At 41.6% G+C, this 26,374-nt stretch overlaps 1 protein-coding gene across 2 annotated transcripts in view; it reads right to left on the minus strand.

Annotated features, from left to right (window-relative positions):
• sema4f (sema domain, immunoglobulin domain (Ig), transmembrane domain (TM) and short cytoplasmic domain, (semaphorin) 4F) overlaps nucleotides 1-26,111 on the minus strand; it is a 29,885-nt gene extending 3,774 nt beyond the window's left edge. Inside the window, exons 1-9 of one of the 2 annotated variants that reach the window (XM_088990621.1) lie at nucleotides 25,530-26,111; nucleotides 6,000-6,145; nucleotides 5,833-5,892; nucleotides 3,151-3,252; nucleotides 2,970-3,081; nucleotides 2,780-2,899; nucleotides 2,519-2,673; nucleotides 2,059-2,240; nucleotides 1,844-1,973 (exon numbers count right to left, since the gene is read on the minus strand). In XM_088990621.1, coding sequence (XP_088846747.1) covers nucleotides 1,844-1,973; nucleotides 2,059-2,240; nucleotides 2,519-2,673; nucleotides 2,780-2,899; nucleotides 2,970-3,081; nucleotides 3,151-3,252; nucleotides 5,833-5,892; nucleotides 6,000-6,145; nucleotides 25,530-25,686 — 1,164 coding nt within the window. In that variant the 5' untranslated portion in view covers nucleotides 25,687-26,111. Of the gene's footprint in view, nucleotides 1-1,843; nucleotides 1,974-2,058; nucleotides 2,241-2,518; nucleotides 2,674-2,779; nucleotides 2,900-2,969; nucleotides 3,082-3,150; nucleotides 3,253-5,832; nucleotides 5,893-5,999; nucleotides 6,146-12,601; nucleotides 12,765-25,529 lie in introns of those variants that run through there. The other variant, XM_088990622.1, reaches the window with a different exon arrangement.
• Nucleotides 26,112-26,374: the final 263 nt, after the last annotated feature.

The following is a 26,374-nucleotide window of genomic DNA, read 5'->3' on the forward strand; positions in this document are numbered from 1 at the left end:
ATTTGTGTATTTATTTATTTATTGATTTATTTGTCTATTCGTGTATTTATGTATGTATTTATTTATTTACGTACTTTTTATGTATTTGTTTGTTTGTCAATTGACATTTTATTCATTCATTTATTTATGTATTTATTATTTATTTATCTATTTGTCTATTTTTATTTGTTTATTTAGAATGTATTTATTTTAAGTACTTTTTAATGAATGTGTTTATTTGTTTGTCTATTTATATTTTATTTATTCATGTATTCATTTATTTATACATTTGTCAATGTATATTTTATTTAATCATGTATGTATTTATTTATTTCTCCATTTATTGATTTATTTGTTTATTTATTCAGGTATGTATGTATTTATTGATGTACTTTTTATGTATTTGTTCATTTGTTTGTTTAGTTATATTTTATTTGTTCATGTAATACGTCTGTGTAAGCTCTCAGTCGTACAGGAGTGGTCCATCGATGAGAAGGTTTCTTCAGCCGTCACTTTTGTACAGATGACGGCTGAAGAAACCTTCTCATCGATTTGTTCATGTAAGGACTTATTTATTTATGTATTTATTTATTTATTTATTTATGTGTCCGTTTATTTGTTTGTCTATTTATATTATTTATTTGTTTACTTTCTTATTTATTTATTTTGTCCATTTATGTTTGTGTGTTTATTTATTTGTTTTATTTATTTATTTATTTATTTATTTATTTATTTATTTATTTATTTATTTATTTGTTTGTTTGATTATTTGTCTACTCTTTTGGATATGTGTTCATTTATTTGATTATTTGTTTATTTATTTATCATTTGTCTATTTGTTCATTCATTCATTTATGTATTTATTTATTTATTTATTTATGTGTCCGTTTATTTGGTTGTCTATTTATATTATATTATATTTGTTTACTTTCTTATTTATTTATTTTGTCCATTCATGTTTGTGTGTTTATTTATTTGTTTTATTTATTTATGTATTTATTTATTTGTTTGATTATTTGTCTAATCTTTTGGATATTTGTTCATTTATTTGATTATTTGTTTATCTATTTATAATTTGTCTATTTGTTCATTCATTCATTTCTGTATTTATTTATTTATTTATTTATGTACTTTTATGTATTTGTGTATTTGTTTATTTTGTCCATTTATGTTTGTGTGTTTATTTATTTCTTTTCTTTCTTTCTTTATGTATTTATTTGTTTGTTTGATTATGTGTCTATTCTTTTGGGTATTTGCTCATTTTTTCGATCAATTATTTGTTTATTTATTTATCCATTTGTTCATTCATTCATTTATGTATTTATTTATTTATGTACTTTTATGTATTCATTTATTTGTTTGTTTGTCTATTTATATTATTACGGAATTTACTTTCTTATTTATTATTTATTTTTGTCCATTCATGTTTGTGTGTTTATTATAGTTATTTATTTTATTATTATTCGTTATAGTTATTTATTATTATAGTTTTAATAATAATAATAATAATAATAATACATTACATTTTAAGCGCCTTTCAAAGCTCTCAAGGACACTTTTTTCCTTTGTTTATTTAATTTTTATGTATGTATTTGTTTGTTTATTTATGTATTTGATCATTTATTCGATTATTTATTTATCCATTTGTCTACTTGTTTATTCATTCATTTATTTATGTATGTATTTACATACATGAATGAATTGATTAATTACTTATTTATTTTTTGGTTGTTTATTTATTCGTGTACATGTAATGTTTTGTGTGTGTGTGTGTGTGTGTGTGTGAACTATAATAAACTCGCTCCAGTGTTATTGGACATTGTTTTGTAACATCATGAGGACAGAGATGTTGGGAGGTCAGTACCTGGCCTGGCCGCGGCACGCCCACCGGCGTGGGTGTGTCGGTTTTGTCGCTTTGCTTCTTAAATGGGCCGTTCATTGACGCCATGGTGTCCAGCACGCTGAAAACACACACTGCCCACTGCTCGGTTTCCCTGGAGTGCAGGCGAAGACGACAAAACGATCCCGATGAAACTTAAAAGACAACGTGGCGGGCTTGCGTGCGCTCCCGCGTCTCACCCCTGCGTAGTGAAGAGTCCATAGAAGTGCGCGCTGTTGGCTTCTCGGGGCGAATGTCGCAAAGTGAAAACGTCCACCAGGGTATCGAAGCGTTGATTCCGCAATTTGTCCTCACAAACCAGCTCGGCCTTGAGGAAGGTGGTCCAATGATGCTGCAGCGTCCTGAGACCTCCCACGTCAGACTGGAAGGGAGAGAAATGGCATTTTTAGAGTGGAGAGGTTTGATAGCTCGTCTGGAGGAACAAACTGATCGTCAATCGCCATTTGTGGGCCAGCAAACAGAATTGCTAGCTGAGGGTCATCTCCATGGCAACTCGACGGATGTGTCACCGCTGGGACAAAAGGTCACAGACTTACGCTGACCCACTTATATGATCACACAAATGCAATATGCAACTTGTCTCAACCAATGTCTCTATATAATCACGAAGAATTGACAAAACCCAATTTGGATCCTCACCCGACACAATCGTGCCACCCTGGGCACTCGGACTTTGAAATATAAGTTGTATTCAAGAGCCGCCTCGTTGAAAAAGAAGTAGATCCGATCGTCCTCTCCCGTCGCGTTGTTGTCCGCCGACAGCTCCACGACCGAGGAGCTCACAAATTCGGGTTCTGTGTGCCCAAAAAAATCAATACGATGAATCATAATAAGAATAACAATAACATAACCTCACCTCACAACAGCGTTAACACACTCCGCGTTGTACAAAGACCTCACCATTAAGCCACGTCTCTTTCTGATCCATCCGCACCTGCTGCTGTTCTGGCCCCGATGCTTGCGTGATATCAAACTCGGTGCCACGAAAGTTGATGGAGGTGGCGGCATACAGCTTGCCGCCTTAGCGTATGTCAGAAGGATGAAGACCGTGTTTGAAAAAATAATTCAAAATAAATGAAACACGACTCACCCGTCATGACAGCTGTGAATCGCTTTCGGGGGTCATAGGGGACCTTCTTGCGCCCCATCTCTGTGATCACCTGACCGTTGGCATCCTTCTGCAGGCTCAGGGAGGATATATTCTGCCAGACGGCATTGACAGATTTTGTAGAATGACTAAAAAATGACCATTTTGACAAAAATACACTCACCAAAAATGCACACTTGGGGTCAAAGGCATATGTGCCACACATGTAGATGCGCCGTCCATCCGAGTGAAACTCTAACAGCAGGATGTAGTTCCGACACTCATCCTGCAGAGACCCAACCAAAAATACAAAACAACAAAAACATCAGTAACTACACATATACTGTAGTTTCAAAAAGACATTTGTTCATGAGTCCATCATCCATCCATCCACAATAACAATAAGAAGAATAATACATTTAATTTCCAAGCGCCTTTCAAAACTCTCAAGGACATTTTACAGTCACTCAATTTTTTTTTTGTGCGGGCAGCGGCAGCCATTCGCGCCAGCGTTCACTCTACCTGAAACATCTGTGTAAGCTCTCAGTCGTACAGGAGTGGTCCATCGATGAGAAGGTTTCTTCAGCCGTCATCTGTACAAAAGTGAAGGTTTCGGACGTTTCGCCTCCTATCCAAGAGGCTTCGTCAGCGAACTAAAGTCTGACTGGTCGTATCGGCCCCATTTATATATCCCTAATGTCCAGACCTGGTGGCGCCGGACACAGCTATGATAGGTCCCTACTCTCAGGTTGGGGGGGGGCGCAGGGGGGGGTCCCGCGCCCCCCCCCCCCCTGCGCCACCAGGTCTGGACATTAGGGATATATAAATGGGGCCGATACGACCAGTCAGACTTTAGTTCGCTGACGAAGCCTCTTGGATAGGAGGCGAAACGTCCGAAACCTTCACTTTTGTACAGATGACGGCTGAAGAAACCTTCTCATCGACTCTACCTGAAAGTAACCCATCCATCCATCCATCCACCTATCCATCCAGCTATCCATCCATTCATCCATCTGTCCATCCATCATTTTGTCCGTCCGTCCGTCCATCCACCCGTCCATCCATCCATCCATCCCATGTCACCACTTGTGTGTGTCAGAGGCACCAATGCATCCATCCATCCATCCATCCATCCACCAGTCCATCTGTCTGTCCGTCCATCCATTCATCCACCAATCCATCCGTGTATACATCCGTCCATCAGTCTATCAGTCTGTCCATTCATCTATCCATTCATGAATTCATCCACCCGACCCACCCCACCCCATCCATCCATCCATCCATCCATCCATCCCATATGTCACAACTTGTCTGTGTCAGAGGCATACATGCATCCACCCATCCACCAGTCCATCAGTCAGTCTGTTCATCCATCCATCCATCCATCCATCCATCCATCCATCCATCCATCCATCTGTTTGTCCATCCGTCTATAAGTCCATCCATTCATCTATACATCCATGAATTCATCCACCTGACCCACCCCATCCATCCATCCATCCATCCATCGCATGTCACAACTTGTCTGTGTCAGAGGCATCCATGCATCCACATATCCACCAGTCCATCCATCCGTCCATCAGTCAGTCCGTCCATCCATTTATCCATCCACCAATACAGCCGTCCGTCCATCCATCTATCCACCAATGCATACACATCCATCCACTCATCCGTCAGTCCATCCATTCATCCATTTTCTGATCCCCTTTATCCTAATAATAATAATAATAATAATAATAAAAATAATAACAACAATAACAATAATAACAATAACAATAACAACAACAACAACAACAATAATAATAATAATAATAATATTACCTTAATAATAAACCTCCCGTATCGATTACTGTAATTCACTTCTTTTCGGGGTCAATCAAAAATGTTTCCATAAACTCCAACTAGTCCAAAATTCCTCAGCCCGGATCATCACAAAAAAAACCCTTCTTTCACCACATCACTCCTGTCCTCCAGCAGCTCCACTGGCTCCCTGTTAAACTCCGTATTCAATTCAAGATACTTCTGTTTACATTTAAAGCCATCCATAACCTTGCCCCCCCTATCTGTCTGACCTAATTCAAATCTCCGTTCCTTCTCTTGCCCTCAGATCCTCTTCCTCCCTCCACCTCTACATGCCCTCTGCCCGTCTCACAACGATGGGGTGCAGAGCTTTTAGCCGCTCCACTCCTAAACTCTGGAACTCACTTCCACCCAACATCCGCAACATTGACTCCCTTCCTACTTTCAAATCACACCTGAAAACCCACCTGTTTAAACTTGCTTTCATGGTCTAATTGTCTGCTGTTTTATTATTTATTGTTTTATGCATGATTTTACTGTTTTGTGTGTTGTCTTTGTTGTAAAGTGTCTTTGAGTGTTCAGAAAGGCGCTTGTAAATTAAATGTATTATTATTATTATTATTATTAATAATAATAATAATAATAATAATAATAATAATAATAATAATAATAATAATAATAATAATAATAATACATTGTATTTTAAGCGCCTTTCAAAGCTCTCAAGGACACCTTACACTTACAGTCACAGACAAGCGCAGGTCTATCACAGCCGGTCAATCCGGCCGTGTTTGGACACCCCGAACCGGTTGCCAGCCAATCGCGAAGCACACAAGGACAAACAACGATCCGGACTTACACTTGCACCGAGGGACAATTTCTTCAGAAGGTTTCATCAAGCTTCCCCTTTTTCAACTGAACAACTGAAACACGCAATGTGATTGCAGAAGTGCAAGTTGGAGCAAGACGGAATATGACTCGCCACTTCCTCTTTAGCATCACTCCCCCCGTCTCTAACCATCTCACTTTTTACAACACTCACAAAAACCCCGCCGTTCTCTCTCACCTCTGTCTTTCCTTTCGTCATACAAGTATTTCTCCTCTCCTGTGGCACATCCCAAGTGACCTAAAAGGGAGAAAAGGCATCAAAATCGGAATGACTTTGACGTGGCTGTGATGGGCTTTGCGAATGAGGCTATTGCCCCCCGGTTCCCAACCCCCCCGCCCCCTCACCATGCGCGGAGCGTCGTTCAGCCTGTTGGTGTCCACCGCCACGACGGCGTCCCGAGCGCCCAGGAAGAGGACGCCTGACGTGGGATCCATCAGGAACGTGCTGAAGTTGGTCACAGCCCCAAACTCCCGCGGACCTAAAACAGTGTCTGTGGGTCCAAAAAAAGCAAAAGACAAATATCAGCATATGCCCATATACAGTCAATTATACATTTGTCACAAATTAACAAAATTATTTTTCCCCCCACAAAGCAGTACTAGATAGGCAGCCATTATTTGTATGTATTATTAAAAATCAAAACAAAACAAACGGATAACATCATACTGTATATCCTGTATTGGATTGGATTGGATTGGATTGGTTTTGCCTTTATTAGTCTCGCAGTGGAGAAATTTACATTTCACAGCAGAAAAGTTATGAAAGAAATGAAAGTAGAAAAGCAAAACACAGGAGCTGCTGGAAAGGCAGCCACTCTTGCGGCGCCGTCTTGAAGTCAATTACACATTTTTTCCACAAATTCAATTGTTTTTTTTTTCACAAATTAGTACTAGATAGGCGGCCATTATTTTGACACATTATTTACCAAGGAAGAGAAACAAAAATGTTTTGAGAGCAAATCCCCAAGATTGAAAAGGCTGGACGACCCCCACGCCCCCCAAGAAAAAAAGGAAGTAATTTGAGAGATATGCATTCTCTCTCTCTCTCACACACACACACACACACACACGCACACGCACACACGCACATACACACACACACACGCGCGCACCCGCGCACGCACACACACACAAAACACAGACTACCCAGTCAGTGTGTGTCTGTTTCCATTTGGCAAGAATGTCAATTCGCATTCACCAAGGAGCCATCTGTTTCACTAAAAGCCTCCTGGCACTTTAAAAGCCACCAGCACTCCACTGGAAGAATCGCATCCTTACCTTAGAACCAGCCAGTGCAGGCACGCACACACGCACACAATAAAAACTAAAACGAACAGGAAAAAAAACAAAGAAATAACAAAGAATAAATAAATATAAAAAAGTAATAAAATAACAATGAATAAATACAAAAAATAACAAGGAATAAATAAATAAATGAATGACTAAAAAAGACTAAATAAATAAACAAGTAAATAGACAGACAGACAGACAGACAGACAGACAGACAGACAGACAGACAGACAGACAGACAGACAGGCAGGCAGGCAGACAGACAGACAGACAGACAGGCAGGCAGGCAGGCAGGCAGGCAGGCAGACAGACAGACAGAAAATTAATGAATGAGATGGAATAAATACAAAAACAATCCATAATTCACTGGTGCCATTCGAAATCAACTAAAGTGAATCGCAATCTCCTGTGTTTTAATTTCGTCATCATGAGCATTCAGGGTTGATTTTCAAACATATTTTATGTTGGTATTACTGTATGTCTGTACAGAGGAATAAAGATCAATCGGCGTGTGTTATACGTTATGAAACAAAATTTTGTGAAATTGCACTTGGTAAAACAGAATTATAAAAACCTCAAAATCATTCTAAATCGAACAAAACCTAAATGAAAACAATGAAACATTCATTACTTCATTTTCCAATCTTCTTTATCCTCACAAGGGTTGCGGTCGGCTATCTCAGCCATCCACGGGCAGTAGGCGGGGGACACCCTGAACCAGTCGCAAACCAATCGCAAGGCATGCGAAGACCAACTACATATCGCGCTTGACTTGTCTCTCCGTCCCTGCGCACTCATGCACAATAGTGACATGAGTGCTGGTGACAGAAGCCAAAGGCGAGGTCTTCTGGAATGTCCTTCGGAGCCGGTCCACAACCAGCGCGACCTTCCGCAGAGACTCCACCCTTTGGGTGGGTTAAATAAAATGCCACCAAAATGCGCCATTTTCTAAATGTAAAAATGAAAGGACATTTTTGAAAATCACATCCTTGACTTTATGGAAGCGATTGCTGAGTGAATAAATGAATGAAGTAGTCTTAAAATATAAACAGGCGCTTCCATGGCATGAATCTTTTATTCATTCAGTTTACATTATACATGACATGGGCCAGCGGGGAGGGAGTCGGCCTTTACGTGTGTATGTGTGTGTGGGTGTGCATGTGTGTATTTATGCTATATGCCTCATAAAATGACACACAGCATTACCTTCAGAGACCACTTATCCGATTTACAAGGACATTATAGAGCAACCACGGGCAACTTAAATCTGTTGGGTATTCTTCTTTTTCTCACAGCTTCCAACGGCGCCTGTCATTTTCCGCCTCCCAATTCTTCCTTCCCCCTCTTATAACTCCGAGTAACTGACTTTCTCCGAGGCCAGCAGGCGAGTGGCTCGCACTGATAAGCAGTAGCGCTACTAATCAGGCTTGCCCTAAATTCACCCTTGCCTGGCAGAATTATGCTTGCTTATGCGTTTGTGTTGTGTGTGTGTGTGTGTGTGTGTGTGTGTGTGTGTGTGTGTGTGTGTGTGTGTGTGTGCATGTGTGTGTGCGTCTTCATCAGCCCTCCCCGAGTGTGACCGAGTCCATCGGTGAATAAGACTCTTGCGACTCGTACCTCATACATTAAGCGCTGCAAACTCCCCCCCGCCCATGTTGCATAATAATGACATCTGTTGAGATTAAAGAAGACAAATGCAGATCTTACATAAGAATATTATTAAGTGAGTGAATAAGTCGAGACCTTTTCACCTGACCCCGGACAGTGAGTTTTAATTAAATGTCCTCCAGCAATTTAGACACGAGAGATGCCAGGAGAAGTTCATCTGTCTCGCTTGAGCGCAGTCGTGGGGTATTAGCGGCCTTGTTATTTCCGGCGTCGAGGTTTGGGTGATTGATGAGGCGAAACTGGAAAGTAGGCGCTGCACTTCAAAGGATGCTGGTCGTCAGAACATAAACAAATAACTAAGTGCCTTTGGTTAAATGCGGTCAGATGGAAGGGGTGTGAGAGAGAGGGGAAGGGACAGAGAGAGAGAGAGAGAGAGGGTGAACACTAGCTAGTTAGCATGGTAAATATCCTTGAGAGAAATAGCAAGGAAAAGCGAGAGAGAGAAAGCGCTAGCTGGTTAGCATGCTAAATATCCTCGAGAAACAGAGAGAAAGTGAGAGAGAGATATAGCGCGAGAGAGAGAACCGAACACTCGCTAGTTAGCATGGTAAATATCCTTGAGAGAGAGAGAAGAGTGAACTAGCTAGTTAGCATGGTAAATATCCTTGACAGAGAGAGAAATAGCAAGAGGGAGAGAGAGAGAGAGAGAGAGAGAGAGAACACTAGCGAGTTAGCATGGTAAATATCCTAGAGAGAAATAGCAAGAAAAAGCGAGAGAGAGAAAGCGCTAGCTTGTTAGCATGCTAAATATCCTCGAGAAACAGAGAGAAAGTGTGAGAGAGAAAAAGCGTGAGAGAGAGAAGAGAGCACTCACAAGTTAGTATGGTAAATATCCTTGAGAGAGAAGAGAGAAATAACTAGTTAGCATGCTAAATATCCTTGAGAGAGACAGCGCTAACTATTTAGAATGCTAAATATCCTCGAGAGACAGAGAGAGAAACAGAGAGAGAAAGAGAGAGAGAAAGACAGAGAGAGAGAGGGGTGAATCAGAATCAGAAAACCTTTATTCGTCCTACAATGGGGAAATTTGCAGTCTACAGCAGCAATTTGAAATGGGATGGGGTGAGGGGTTGAAAGGATAGAAAAACAAGATATTATAAGCTTAGTAAAATAAAAAATGTCAACTGTATATTGTAAATGTGTTGATTGGCTAGCGTTTTTGCTTCGCTGTGCATCGGTTCAATTCCGACCTTGCCCGTGTTACGTCACGACTCCCTCTGCCCGAATCATCGCGTCACCTTTGCATCGACTCGAAGGCCCAGTGCGTCGTACTTCTTTGACACTCGGGCGCACGCAGACCCCCACTAGACCATGAATAAAACATGTGGCAAGAGATCTGGGTGCCTGCACGATCATCTGTCACACACAATCGATCAGCGCAGACCCTCAAATGAGATTATGTCCTTTTTATTTATTCAGCAGCAGCAAGGCGCACGCCGACCGACTCGGCTGAAAGGAGAGGTTGGTAAAAATATTTGCGTTCGATGCCGAAGTAGAAGTACAGATGCTTGTGTAAAAATACACTTTTTACGCGGCGGCTGTGTATTTTGGTGTTGCGGTAAAAACGGCAATTCCCACGGTGCCCCGTACATCTCGGCTTTTTTTTCTGATGTCATTGGCATCCCGCTCTATGAGAGTGTCATGATCTGGTTGGCGACCAACGGGGGGCGGTGTCGGCCCCGCCTGCACCTGCACAGGTGCTGGTCGTCCCGATCAGTGGCGGACTTCCACGTTCGGATTGGCGACCAATGGGTAGCAACGTCAGCCCTGCCTGCAGCCTCGCAGGTGCTGGTCGTTTTAATCAGTGACACTGAAAAGGACTCCCGGCACGACCATTCTGTGTCGGTTCATTGTTTGTTGCATGCTTTGTCTGCAATTGCATGCATTGTATGCTGTGCGTGTGTTTGTTTAACCTTGGCGGACTTTTACACTTGTTCAGTTCAGATCATTTTGATGTTTTACATTTTGTTCCTGCTGACCTTTATTTTTAATACAATTTGTCAAACAACCTCCTGCTCACTCCTGCCTGCTTTTTGGGATCCGCACCCGCCATCACCATCACGCAAACCGTGACAGAGAGAAGGAAAAAATTAAGAGGTGGGGCTTTTTATTTCACATACGTTTGCTCTCAATCGGTCCTTTTAGCTTAATGCTCACACACAATGCTACATGCCATTGACAAGCTACAAAAATAGCACCCGTGTTGCGGTTTTGTGAATTTTCAGTACACAGTGTACATGTGAATGTAATCCATCGAGCAAATGATGTACAAATATAATGTGTATATTCTTTATCCCCTGCGAAGAACAGCTAACATAGGACTCCGGTTGACTGATGTTTTTGTAATTAAAAAAAGCACGTCAGAACTTTTTCTTCCAGCATATTTTTAGCAAGATCAGCATGGGCTCTCCTGTGACAGGATTCCGAGCTACTGCAGCATGTGTGCTTTAAGTGCCCCGTCGTCCAAAAGAACACACAGAAAGAAGAATAAATACTGCCTTCATAAATTCGTAAAAGGATGAGTCTTATTTTGCTTTTGTTTTTGCCCGCGGAGACACGCCCTCCTAAGAGTGCGTGTTCCATTATGTAATCAGATCTGTCACTCATGTGTGAAAGCCGACGAGCAGGAAGACTCCAAATAATCCGCACGCTCGCCTGTTTACTTTCTCCCTCACAAATGGAGAGGTGCTAATATTAACCGCGAGATACATATGTCGCGACGGTTGACTTGTACCACCTTCCAATGTTGTGACTTTCCCATCGGGCCAGTTCTCTCCGTGCTCTTCAGCGCCAAGCAGGGCCAAGCTGGGGCAAACATGGCCGGCAGGGGTGGTCACTCTCTTCTAATAAGCTCCCATCGTTGAGATGAACCACCACCCATGAGATATCTGAAACCTCCATGAACTGCTCAAAGTAAATGGTGGTGGTGCGGGGTCGGTGTGTGTGTGTGTGTGTGTGTGTGTGTGTGTGTGTGTGTGTGTGTGTGTGTGTGTGTGTGTGTGTGTGTGTGTGTGTGGAGGGGTTTAAGGGCCTCCCTTTCCATCTTTTCTTGGGCTGAGGAGACGTGACAGCTCGTCACCACTTTGGGTGGTGTGATTTATGGCGACCTGAGGCAGACTGTTCTTGAAGGAAAGGATTCCACGTCCACGTCGAGCCATGCTTCGTCGCGTGATGGTGTGAATAGTCACATTCACATCCGCGACGTGCCATGCAACGTCCACGTCAGACCGAGACCTGTTTCCTTGTGGCTATCCAGGATGTCACTCGGTGCCTGGTAGTGCACGTCCACGTCCAGCCATGCTTCGTCGTGTGTTGTGTGAACTGAGTCACGTTCACATCCAGGACGAGACGTGCCATGTCAACGACCACGTCAGGCCGAGACCCGACTCACCGCTGGATCCCGCAGGTGCAAAGGACTGGTCTCGTTTCCACTGCTCCCCCTCCAACCTTAGAGCAGGGACCTATCAAAGCAGAGCTATGGCACCGCCACCTCTGGACAGTAGGGACATACTGTATGTATATAGGGCCAGAGCTACCAGCACAACTTTAGTTCGCTGACGAAGCATTTCATATGAGGAGCGAAACGTCCGACACTTTCAAGGAAGTACAGATGACGGCTGAAGAAACATTTTCATCAATGGACCACTCCTGTACGACTGAGACCTTACACAGACGAAATGGACAAATAAATAAATAAGTAAATAAATAAATAAATCAATAAATAAATAGATAAAAGTACAGAATAAATAAAACAAAATAAAATAAATTAAGAAAGCGACCCTAATACACTAGCTTTGTAGTAGCATGAATTAGCACTGTTCTCTCCAGCACTGTAACACTGTTCTTTAACCCTTTAACAAGTGGACGGAACACAAATAATAATAATAATAATCCATTTCATTTATAAGTGCCTTTCAAAACTCTCAAGGACACTTTACAGTCACATGATATTTTTTCTGCCAGCGTTCGTGTAGACAGACAACACTCACGTCATATATTCTTGGTCTTCCATCCAGCGCGACCAATATGAGTGCCACACCAATTAGCCAAGAGGAACAGGAAATTGTGTAAATAAAAGTGCGACAAAGCGCATTACACAGCAACGTGTTGGTTTGTAAATGAATAACCAGCCTCTCTTCCGCTTTTTGAACAAAGGAGACGCATTTAATCTGTTCTACACCCCCAACTGATCTAAACTAAAACAACCTGCTCCTCCACCCAAACAGGACATGTGCGTAGTACAATCTTACTCACCACAAAAACAAGTACAGATGACGTCACGCTTGCACAACGTGTCATTTCAGTGTTGCAGCATGGTTGAAGTTTTGGTCATGCATCACAACACAACATTTGCGCTCATGAAGGAAATAATGCTCAGGTAGGACATGTTAATGTTTGGTTAACACAATGGGCTCTCCTTCACAATGGCTGATCTGATGTCTAGTGATACGACATGCAAACGGGAAGTAAGGTGTGCGCACATACACACACACGCACACACACGCGCACACACACAATACAGGTGAGCATGAGCACAATAGGCGGGGTTATAAAAATCCTGAATACACGAATAACAAGAACCCAAATGATCCCTCCCCCCGGGGGAACCACACCTGACATTGTCATTACGACCACAATTGTTCACGTGTTGTGTTTCCATGTTTGTACAAAATGACTCAAATCGGCCCGTGGAACTGGGACATCAAATCAATATGCAGTAATTTCAGAGCTCAAATGTCAGTGCTGACTGACAAAATGTGTTTTGATCCCGGCTGGTTGTGACCGAAGAGATCGCAGAGTACTTGTAAATCTGTTGCTTATTAGACAGCAAAGAGTGTCGAGGAGTGTTGGAAGCCATTGACACCGTTAATCATTTGTCAAAGAAGGTCAGAGTATCCAGGCTTGGAACAGTGCTGTCGATTGTGTCTGCGTGTGTTGGAATATTTGCGATGACGACATAAAAAGGCAGGACACACACACACACACACACACACACACACACACACACACACACACACACACACACACACACACACACACTGTCAGGAAATGAGCCGTACTTTAACACACATCACACGTCATCCTAAAAGCCTATTAGCAGACGCTATGCAGAGAAATTAACTTAAGCTACACAAAAACCCACACACGCACACACACAGCGTGAGCTAACGCATATGTTTAGCCGGGTAAATCCACATCAACCCCAAGTGGAACGCATTAAATTTGATACCTCACTAAATGCCAAAGCCAGGCTTTTAAAATAACATGTGCAAACAGTGCCATTAGATTGTTTTTATTGGTTTATGTACACATATAAAAGGCACGGAATGACTTCTGTCATGCGGCATCCCACAGGGCTCAATGGTGGGGCCTCTGCTGTTATTACTGTATGGGCTGCCATTGTGTTCTATTTTATGGAACGCCACAGAGCTAACATTCAAATTCTTTACCATTTCCCCCATGACATGCATGCACTCACAGTCGACGACGAGGCACTCTGAAGCAGCCATATCGGTAGACTATCAGAAGTGAAGATTTATTTATTTTTTTTTGGGGGGGGGGGTCAAAGCTCGATTTTGAATTGAAATGTGACTAAGCTCACAAGAGTGAGGAAATAAAATTACCCAAATCCATGCTTGTAATTATGAGTCATCAGGACAAGAAGCATTTTAATCTCATCCGGACTTCTGGGATCACATTTGGGTCAATGTCGTAGCGGAAATCGACGAGTGGAGGTTCGGAGAGGAGGGTTGTAAAAATAAAGAGCACTTTAACTGATGAGGTTATTTGAGATGCTACTTGACGTCAGAGTGCCAGCGGCTGGAATGTTACTCCAAAGTCAAACACACTTCCATGCCACCCAACCATCTTGTTTTGCAACACATTCACACCAGTAAGGTTATGCTTTTAGGATACGCAAAAGCTTATAGCAATATTTATTATATTCAACTTATTGCTGAGCTAAAGTGACATTTTTTTCCAGACTTGAGAAAAGCTAATTTCCATTTGTTTAGACAGGTCATCAACATTCGGTTTCCTCTCCTCTCTGTCACGTAGCTATCCACTGTGCCAGTGGTGCAGATACAGGCTAGCGGTAGTGCTAATAAAAGCCAAGAAACGCTTAAGCTAGCCGTCATACACTTGCAAAGGCAGTTCATTAAAACAAAATGGCATGTATTACCCGGAAAAATGCATTATTATGAGAGACCTCTACACATACCTACCAAACATTGAGATGTAAAAGACGTACATACATTTCACCCTAAAGTTACAGGGGCTAACTTCCTACCACGATTGCTGATCTGAGAAAAACAGTTTAGGTCATCTCTCCCTTGGTGCCTTTAATTTCCACCTGACACTCCCAATTAAAAAGCTACCACAGTAAAGAAAGCAAATCATAAGGGGGGCCATGAGGGATTCGGAAGGGAAGGCACAGAGGGTGGAATTTAATGAGAGGTATGCTCGCACATGCACACACATAACGACCACTCCTGCAAACACAAGAAGGCTTTAATAAAGAGCACACATCTGTTTTTTTCTTTCTTTTCTTTGTTTTTACTAGGCTGTACAGTAGTGCCTGGACACAATAGAAAGCTTATGTATGAGTCTGGGAATACTTGGGAGGTTTTTCTTTGTGTCAGCCTCTGCTAATTTCCTGCCGTTAATGTTTCACTTTCCACTAACAGCACATTAGCAACAATCTAAAAAGCCCACTTAGCCAACATACAAATGCACAACATTGCAACTTCACACTCAAGGATTCATCGCCTGCGCTCAGGGTATGTGCGTGTGCGTGTGCGTGTGTGTGTGTGTGTGTGTGTGTGTGTGTGTGTGTGTGTGTGTGTGTGTGTGTGTGTGTGTGCGTGTGTGTGTGTGACGGTGCTTTGGCTGAGCTGCAAATGAGTTTGAGTGGATGATTGTTTTGCCTCCAAACCGGTTCAGCCAAAAGGCGCTTGTGTGAACGGGTTCGACTTGACTGAAGAGAGAAAGTGTATGCAGGTACCCCTTGTAGGAGAATCTATAAAGGGAAGAGGACCCTTTGTATCAAATTGTTTTTGCAAAATGTAAACGCAGAATGAGACTGATTCAATTTGCAGAGTCATCAATGGTGCTTTATGAATTGTAACCATGTCAGACAATATTGGTTCATATTAAGCGTCATTTTCAGAGCCCGGAGAAAGACAATGACACAATGAACAAAAGACACGACTCAACATAACAATGCTTTAAATCAAAAAAATATTGCCATGATATGATGAAAAGAGATGCAAAAAGAAGCAACACTTTCATACAAATTGATTTTTTTTTCTTAAAGTGCTCTCCTGCTTAAAGGACAACCGACACCTCCGGACAAGTTGTGTCCATAATTTGTAAAATCACTTCAAATGACTTCCACTGAGCGTATTTTACAAAGATTCCACCGCATATAGCTACATTTTACGTTTTAAGACTCGCGCTGAATATTCAGGAAGTCTTGTTTTTGAGTTGATGACGATGCCTGACGTGACGTCACGTCTGGAACGCCCTGGCCGAGAAAGCGACACACAATGCATTTTGGGTACTTTGTTTGGTCTGAAAACTTCATGTTGATGGCGAAATTAGAAGGAAAACACATGAATAACGCTATGGTGAATCGTTGTGTGTTGCACCAAGACTACTATTTGATACTAGTTGACAAAAATTCCCAGCAGACAAATCAGCCCATTTCCAACGGAGCTTGGGCGCCATCTTGTGCATTTTCTGGGACGCTACATTGGATTCCCGACGGCTGGAATTGATATGGGAGGACTTCTTTAATCGATTGGAAACATTTATGCTTTCCTCTTCAGAATAATTTGAATCATATTCATAACTGGACGAGTAACAAGAAAGCATCTTCTCCGAATCTGAAGCCATAGTTTTGATTCTAGAGCAAGGCAAGACGTACTGGCGTGACGTCACGAACAAGGGGGCGGGACCTTCTGAAACTCAGTATCTCCAAGGTCATTTTGAAGTACAGTGAGACCTTGGCTTACGAACTTAATTGGTTCCCAGACAGAGTGTGTAAGGCGAAAAGTGTGTATCCCCCCAAAGAAATTCCCATAGGAAACCATTAAAATGAGAATAATCCGTTCCCAGGTCTAAAATATACTTTTCAACTAAATAAGCCTTAAAACTACACCCAACATACCTTATTTGATGTATAATTAATGTGCTATTGTATTGTAATGAAGGAAATACACTGCACTGTATATTAAAGTCACTTTATTTACATTTGTGATGGTCGTTGATGGCTCTTAATTGACACCTGTTGCTTTCTGACTTGTAAGGTCTTACGAAACTGAGGCATCACATTATCATTCATCATGTTGATGATTCTCATAGCCTTTTCTGGATGGAACTGTTCAATAAAAGCCTGCACATCATTCCCCTTAGCAAATCAAATCATGTGTGTTGAGGACCTCATTATGGTCAGCAACAAGCTCCACAATGTCATCTGCATCCACTTCGCGTCCCATGTTCTGTCCAATGGAAACAACAGTCATGAGGATCAAATCCTTCAAAGTCCCTCTCAAGGATGCATGCGGGCCACAAATTCTTCCATGCTGCTTTCAAGGATCGAAGGGTAACATCATGCCAATCCTTTTCCATCAGTTGAACACAATGATACACATTGAAATGGACTTAGCATATCCGCTAAGCGGTTAAATCAGACAAACGCACACCTCGTTTGTGTTTCTCAATGATCTCCTTCTTCTACTCGACTGTAATTTTGTTTTATGTCTTAATCGGCTGAACACGAGCCTGTGGTGTCTTTTTCGTCCCAAAAAAAGCAAAAGTATCTCTCTCTCTCTCTCTCTCTCGCTCGCTCGCTCTGGATTGATCGACGTGTGCAGAGAAAGGGGGCGTGGAAAGGCAGGCCGGCTGGGGCGCTGTTCAGGCATGCGCTTTGGTGTTCTTCCGCGAAAGATTATTCCGTCAGCCGTGGTAGGGGTGTGTATTGCGAAAAGTAGTGCGTAATCCAAGGTTTAATTTTCATAAATTTAACGTTCGTAAGCCGAAAAGTTCGTAAGGCAAGGCGTTCGTAAACCGAGGCCCCGTTGTAGTTTTGGGACACTTTAACTCATTTTTATTGGTCTTTTGCATTTGACTAAAAATATCAGCCTGCATGTTTTGGGTATTTTAGATGCTGTAAAACGTTTTTCTGGTGTAAATTGGGAAACAAAAACATGGTGTCGGTTGTCCTTTAAGTGTAGCCACCTGTGTCTAAATACTCCAAACTGCTCTCTATGAATAATAATTGCTTTCAACTTCTATCTGATGTGAGAGCTACAGAGAGAGCCTGGGAAACACAAGAAAAGAATTCCAATGAGCGGATGATTAATGATTTGGGGGCAATCTTCTAAAACCCGCTCTGGTTCAAGGAAAAAAAAAAATCAAGACACTAGATAAACATCAACAAGCCACACAAGATCTACTGGATTTTGATGAGTTGCAGGGACACAGAGCAAAAGGGTTGAATGGATGTGGAAGCTCGTGGATTAGGACCGAGAAGAGACAAATCCCAGTGCAGCAATGCCATTTTAGCACTCGTTTGACCTTTTGAGCTCTTGTGTTTGAATAACGGACAGATCAGGCAAGACAAAGGACGATAAAGACCAAAGGACATCGAGTCACGAAGATCGTTCAAAGGGCCCGTGTTGACGGCGTGGCCTTTTCATGTCTGACTCGAGGTGACCTTCACTCAGAGCGGCTCACGTGGATGTGTACGCAGACAGCGTGTCATTCTCAGAGGGGGCGGGGTTCATGTCTGTAGGGTATAGGGGTTCTATTGTTGTTGAAACACTTGACAAGTGTTTGCTTTCTGTAGGTGGAACATCGTGAGCCAGATATCTATTACATAATGAGCCATAAAATAACATGTGAATAAAAATTTTAATGTTCCTTCATTTTAGACTTCCAATACACACATAAAAAAACATTACACTTTCTTAAAATTATTATTATAAAAATCAGAGAGCAATTGACGTCAACAGGAATCCTAAAGAGGATCACTACTGACGTCAGATAGCATTTACTTTTTTTTGGATAATCAAAAGGAGTCTTGGGCACTTGGATTATTGGATTGTCAAATTGTGAAGGGTCTTTAAAAATGGCCAGCAGATAGCAGCAATGAGTCCCTGTAATGAAATTGCTGGATATCAAAACAATGTGCACGTTTGTGAACACTAAAAATTTGACTAGTCCAGGTAGCTTGTGATTGTGATCACCACGCTAAATCTACCACAAACATTGCCAAAAGATGGAAAAGATGACTGATATTATTTAAATTTAGAAGTACAAACGTGGAATGTAGACACAGATACACATACGACTGAATACTACTACTAGTAACAGAACCACATTGTGTGGAAGATGTTTGTGAAGTACGTATTTAAAATGTATGAGGAAAAATTGTAACATTGTGATATTCGTAAATACTTCATTTTGTCATACAAAAGTAACATTTTTGGTGGTATTTTATCAAGGAAAATGACTGTTCAGACGTTTGAGGCATCACCAAATCTAAATAAATACATAAATTAAAACAGTAATGAATTAATAAATAAATTAACAACATGTGACAGCAGAGGTGACTCAATAAATGTCAATAATTTGTAGTTGAACTCGCAAATATTAATGTTGGCAAAGTAAAAAAAGAAAATGACAATAAATGAAAGCAAGTAGAGGAGATCTGACAGCTGAGCAGATTCAATGGCGTGGGATTAGCGACACTTAGACTCAACAGCTAACTTTTGTACCTCTTTTTGACTCGTGAATTGATTGTAAATTGCAAAAAAATACAACATCAAACACTCTGCTACCAATAAAGTATATTCTATGAGGTCATGCTACCAATAATAATAATAATAATAATAATAATAATAATAATACATTGTGTTTATAACTGCCTTTCAAAACTCTCAAGGTCACTTTACAGTCATAGGACCAGTTTTTCTGTGGGTGAGCAGCGGCAGCCACATGCGCCAGAGTTCACTCAACCCGGAATAACTCAAATAGATAGAAAGTTAGCTAGCTAGCTAATAGATAACTAATATAGATGACACTTCCCTATGTACAATGCTAATGCTATCTTAATATATGATAGCTACCCAAATCAGATCCCAACACAGTCCCATTTTTTAAAATTTCCAATTGCCATTTCAAAATGGAGAGCATGTGCTTGAGCCTTTTCCAAATTGACATAGGCCACAGACGCTAAAACGCGACAACCACACTGGCTTCTTTCAGCATCACGATGATGGAGAAATAATGGGCGGAGGACAGGAGAGGAATGAGATTGCGGGGATGAAAAACACTTCTCTTGTCATGACATATAAAGCTTCCTTTTTATTCCCACCCGTGTGACATAAGCCACTGAAAGGCCATGTGTGTTTCGACCAGTGTTCTCCACTTTCAATCTTGACTGTGTGAAAGAACGCCATGAGGAGGACCGAGCTGAGCCTAACAGGACAAAACACTGGAAAACAGCAACAAATCCTTCTTGTTGCTGCTTGGAATGTCTTTCAGTGTCTATTTTTTTATCTTGCCGCTGAAATACACTTTTTCTTTCAGTGGGAATAAATAAAACCCTCACCCAACCCCCCTCCCCCTATAAGGAATCACCATGCACGCCCACACAAACATAGTTCGCCTTTAGCCAAGTGAAAACGTTGGCACCGAAGTATGTGGAAAAAATAGATGTTACATCTTTGGAGCTACTAGAGCGACTACTGTTTGAATAAAACGCACGCTCGGATGCGCTAGACGATAAACGTGGTCAAAAAATACTTTTACTTCGCTGTCGATGGGACACCGGATGGCACAAAGCACAACATAATGCCCGCTAATGTGTCGGGAGCTCAACTGTAAATGGATCCATGCAGTCGCCGCCCCGCTGGGAGCCTTTCGACCCCCCATGGTGGAGCTGACACCCTAATAAGTTTCATGTGAGGGGCATTAAAAATGTGGCTCAAGCTGTGGTAACCACTGGAAAAACTGAAACCACTTTTAATACGAGGTTTCGGTCCTGCAAGAAGGTGAAAATCCATACTTCGGAAAACCACTTTCTTCAAGTATTCCTCATTCACTGTTCAACATATCAGAAAACGAGCATGTAGGAAAACCAAAAGAACAAAACTCCAAATGAGATACAAGCTTGTTTCAAGCTGTCAATTTGTCACTTGCTGCTTAAGTTCACCGTAAAACTGACAAAGCAAAGAAAATTGAACAACACAGGTGTAAAATGTTGTTTGATGAACGCCGCGTAGCTTTGTGCTAACGTAGAATGCTAACGTCAACATTTGGAAGATTCTGCGGGTCAAAGATTTATGATATTTTCTAACTTAAAGTTTACCACTTTAAGTTAGAAAATATCTTTTAAAAAATAATGTGATAAAAATAATAATGGATGCATGTACAATATAAAATAAACATTCCCACTAGCGCAACATGGCAACGAGCTAACATGCTAGCAAGTTATCATTTAGCGAGTGCTAAACTCTAAATGGACATTGTGGCTAAACTGGTCAGGAACCAGCTTTTAAAGCCACACATATTTGTCATATTGTCTCTATGCTGTCATATTATTTGTTATTTAGTTTTTTTTTTGTTCTTTTGACTTCAAGACGGCGCCGCGAGAGTGGCTGCCTTTCCAGCAGCTCATGTATTTCGTTTTTCTACTTTCATTCCTTTCATCACTTTGCTGCTGTGAAATGTAAATTTCTCCACTGTGAGACTAATAAAGGCATATCCAATCCAATCCAATCCATATAGTAAATCTAAAATACTACATACAGTGTATAATGTGGATTTTGGGTTCACCTCGCATACATATTTTGTATAACGGGGAAGGCTTTAAAAGCTTCTTTTCCTTTCAGCTTTTCCCTACAAGGGGTCACCACAGCAAACCAGTGTCCTCCATCTTTAGAGGTTTGATCCGCATGTTTGTTTTGGCCAAGCTTTTACGTCGGATGCCCTTCCTGACACAACCCTCTGTATTTATCCGGGCTTGGGACCGGCACAAGAAGACTTATGTCCCTTTGTGGCTACAGAACAAGCAACTCGCTGAATAAAAGGCTCCCAAACACAAAATGGTCATTGGCACAGCAACATTTAAAAAAGCAAAAACTATACTCACCATTTGATGACAAATGCTCTGATCTAATTTTTTCCAGTTCTTTAAAATACTGTACATTTTCATGAAAAACCAAATACAGTCAAAACCCGGTTTTCGAACGTCTCGGTTGTCGATCAATTCGGTTTTGAACCAAAATTTTTTAGTTTTTTATGGGTCGGTTTACAAGTGAAAATTGGTTCTTAGCCAAACTGAGCGCACCTGAATGCACCACTCGACTCCCCTCCGCTTTCTTACGCGTCATTTCCTTGTGTCGCGTCTCAGAATCAGAATCAGAATCATCTTTATTGCCAAGTATGTAGAACATACAAGGAATTTGTTTCCGGTCGAACACGCTGCACTAGTATCATCATCAAAAAATTGCAAAGAGGCACTATACAGTTCAATTTGGGCTACTGTTCAAACAGTTAATGGCTTGGGGGAAGAAGCTGTTTATTGTTACCAACGCATTATCCTCATGTAGCGTTCCATTGTGAGCAGGCGTGTTTGTATCATGATTTTAAAATATTCACACATTGATTACATTGATTATTATGGGAAATGTTTCAGTTTTTGACAAGTCGGTTTCCGAACAGGTTTCTGGAACGGATTATGGTTGAAAACTGTGGTTTGACTGTATATGCTTACTACATCATGGAGAGTGCTGAACCCTTAAAGGACAACCGACGTCTCCGGACAAGTTGTGTCCATAATTTGTAAAATGGCTTCAAATGATTTCGACAGAGCGTATTTTACAAAGATTCCACCGCATATAGCTATATTTTACGTTTTAAGACTCGCGCTGAATATTCAGGTAGTCTTGTTTTTGAGTTTGTGACAAGTCCGTACGTGACGTCACTAAAGGAACACCCCTGACCGAAAAAAAGACGCATTGTAGCGGTCCTTCCATCACGTCAATGTATTTTGCTGTACTTGTTTGGTCTGGGGACCTCGTGTTGCACCCAAGAGCCGCCAGAGGAGGGCGTCCAAGCTCCACGGAAGGAATTTGCCAGCCTGTGGAAACGGGCTGATTCATTCCTCACGGGAGGTGGTCGCCGTTTTTCTGGGACGATACATTGCAGTCCAGATGCCTCAAAATGACACGGAAGGACTTCTTTAATCGATTGCAAACATGTATGCTTTCCTCTTCAGAACTATTTGAATCATATTCATAACTGGATGTGTAACAAGAAAGCATATTCTCCGAATCTGAAGCCATTGTTTTGATTCTCCAGCAATGCAAGACGTCTTGGCGTGATGTCACGAACTGGGGGCGGGACTTTCTGAAAATGCCCAATTCGCAGCTCAATTTTTTGCAGATTTTGGACACTTTGAGTCATTTTTATTGGTGTTTTGCATTTGACTAAAAATATAATACTGTGTGTTTTGGGTATTTTAGTTGCAATAAAACGTTTTTCTGATGTCAGTTAAGAAACAAAAAAGTGATGTCGGTTGTCCTTTAAATCCCTTTAAAATAATTACTTTAAAACCTGCAACAAGATGTATCTCATCAAAAAACAGCAGTCAAATTGCTTCACTGTACAGTATACTAGACAAAACATACACACACAAACAAATACACACCACCTGACCACTCTCTTACCCTGCGACAACACATGCAAACACGCACATCCTTGTTTCTCTTTGTGTTTACAGTGACAGGATAATACAAGTAACACTGAAGACTCCTCAGCGGACACACACAGTGACGCAACATCTTTTCCTCATCACCGCCTCGGGGTGTAAATACCGTCACATGGTCCAGGCCTTCTTCTTTTGAGTTCAACCTTGTGATGGCAAACGTGTCCCTTCTGATCTTACAACACAAAGAGGGAGATTGTTGGGCTTTCCTTACCACCAGCTGTGCCGAGGTAACAAATAGCATGTGGGAATCACTTGATAAGGTGTTGTTGCTTGTTGACATTTTAAACAAGTCTTTCACGTCAATGTTTTTGGGCCATCTGTGCGTTGGTGTTGGTGTTAAAGCGCGGATCCTTCATCAACAGTTATTACGTCGCAATAAAAAGCAGGAGGCAGACTCCTGGTAATGTGCGGGGCACAGAAATGCTGATTTCGCTGAAGCTTCAGTGGTGTAATTTATTTTCAGATTTCGTACTCTTCACACTTGCCAGTGACATTATTACGTAAAAGCTTATCAAAGAAAACACGTGGATCAAACCTCTGAAGATGGAGGACACTGATTCGCTGTGGCGACCCCTTGAAGGGAAAAGCCGAAAGCAAAAGAAGAAGAAGATCATAGTCCAAGATGGCGCCTGAGTGGGCAGCCATCAGGAATTACTCTCACAAGCCTGCCTTGCTTTTTTGTGTTTGTTTGTTTTGTGTTGTTTTTGTGTTTTCTTTTGTCACTTTGTGTTGTTTCATCATGTGGACCCGGATGCGGAGTGATTCTGAGCATTTTTCGCCACAATATTCATCAATGAGGAGACTGTGCTTAGCGGTTATGCCTTTTCAGTAGCACAAGTATGCCAGCACTTTTTTTTTTTATTGGAAGGAATGTCGGTGCCATCTGACTGTCATTGTTGTCTTTTTTTTGCGCCTGTAATGGGCAGCATCTTCACAGCCCCACTTTGTTCAGCAGAAAGGTCAGTGCTGTGGACAGTCTGTGGCTGGATGGATGCATGGTTTGAGGAGCCCGCAATGAGAAGAAAGGAGCGTCAGCGCAGAGCGGCGATGCGTATGTGGAACTGTAAGTCGCGGTTTGGAATTGAAGCGGTTGGGACATGACATGAGACAATCTCTTTTCGTCAATTGTGTTCACTTTCAAAACTTATCTTGTAGCAGCCGCGCACATTTCACTATTATGTCCGTGATCCACTGAAGAAAAGGACGCTTTGATCCTCTTTCATCTAGAAGTGCTTCATACAACAAAGACGTTGCAAAAGTGCTTACGGTTGAATGACTGTTTGTGATGTCATATTTAATTCTTTTGTTTTTTTGTTCTTTTGACTTCAAGATGGCGCCACGACAGCGGCTGCCTTTACAGCAGCTCCTGTGTTGTGTTTTGTACTCCCTTTTCTCTCTTCTTACTTCCATAACTTTGCTGCTGTGAAATGTAAATTAATTTCTCCACTGTAAAACTAATAAAGGCTAATCTAATCTAATCTAATCTAATGCAATTCAAATTTCTTATGAACAGTATAATGATTATCCATCATTTTATTTCTAAATTCGTATAATTTCCATGTTTCCATTTTGCAATATTCTGCGACCACACTGTGTCGTATTACAGTTTCTACTCTGGGGAGAGATTCGTCTCGAAATTATTCACAAAACTATCGCCGGGATTTTTGTTTTTAGGTCCACAGGCACAATCATGGTTTGCATGTTTTTCCCATGTTGTGTGAGCATTTGGTTTACATATGATAAACCATAGTAAATGCACACAGTGTTCAAAAATGCATGTACGTAAATTGCATATACGTTTGAGGCACTGAAAAACGTGTAAACAAAATTAGGATACGGAAAAATGTGGACTTTTCATGATATATTTTTGAGTGAAAGGTATACCATAGTGAAGAAAATGTTGTTTTCGAACAACATTTGAGTCGATTTTTTTTTTTATCACAACAAAATACTGTACAAGGAAAAGATCTGAAACGATTCAGTTGTCCACCCAGCGCCACCATCACAAAAAGCATTCAGCAATGGAAAACTTTGGATTATTATTATTACCAATCGCATGCGTGTCTCACACATTGTGGTCGACGAAAAGATCAACAGCCACTAATAATAATTTTAAAACCAAGAAACCATCAACTTACATTGCGATCCGCTCACAGTCGCCGACCAGGAGGCTGCGGGAAGCAGAAAGCACACCGGGAGCAGGACGAACATGACGCCAGTGGGAGTCGTCCCAACTCGGCTTCCGTCCCGTCCTAGTGTCGCCTTATTAAAGTCCACTGGCTTTGGGGAAACCATTCCACATGTAAAGCCCTCGTAGTTTTCAACTACGGCGCATTCTCGCGTTGATTCTCGACTAAGTTAGGAATAGCACGGGGTGATGCATTCGCGCTCGAATCCGGTTAGAACGTTTCGCGCAGAGCTGCGGCTGCCACATCGCTCGCCTGGATGCGCTCCGCGCAAGCGGACGCGGCCAAGTGCACTCGTTGCAAAGATGACGGACCACAGGGTTCAAAGAAGCTGCGGAGCGTCACAACATGTTTCACAAAGTCCAACAAAAGTAATCCAATTATCTTCCGAAGCCTTTTTTGATTGTAATATCCATGATGGACGAGACATCGAATGGTCGCGCGTACGGCCACCCGGATACGCGGACGTCAATCTCTTCAGGCAGACGCACACATATCATACGCGTGTTGTTTCAGGTGAAATATGTTGGGGGGGGGGGGGTTGAAGAGGACGAAGACGAAAGGAAGGAGGCGGTGTTTGCGCGCAGACCGGTGTCAGTGTTCAGTCAGCACAGTCAGTCAGTTGTGAACGCCAAAAGGAAAGGACTCCGCCCCCCGGAAGTGCCTGCGCACAACAGGTAAAAATGGCGGAAGAACTGCACTGTTATTTTGTCGTTCGTAAAGTAATAAAGTAAAAAAAAAACAACGCTCACGGCTGTAAATAAATAAAATTGCACATTTCACCATGACGTCTCTGA

This window comes from Hippocampus bargibanti, linkage group LG02 (assembly GCF_051943395.1).
Source record: "Hippocampus bargibanti isolate YZ-2025 linkage group LG02, ASM5194339v1, whole genome shotgun sequence".
In the NCBI taxonomy this organism is placed as follows: Eukaryota; Metazoa; Chordata; class Actinopteri; order Syngnathiformes; family Syngnathidae; genus Hippocampus; species Hippocampus bargibanti.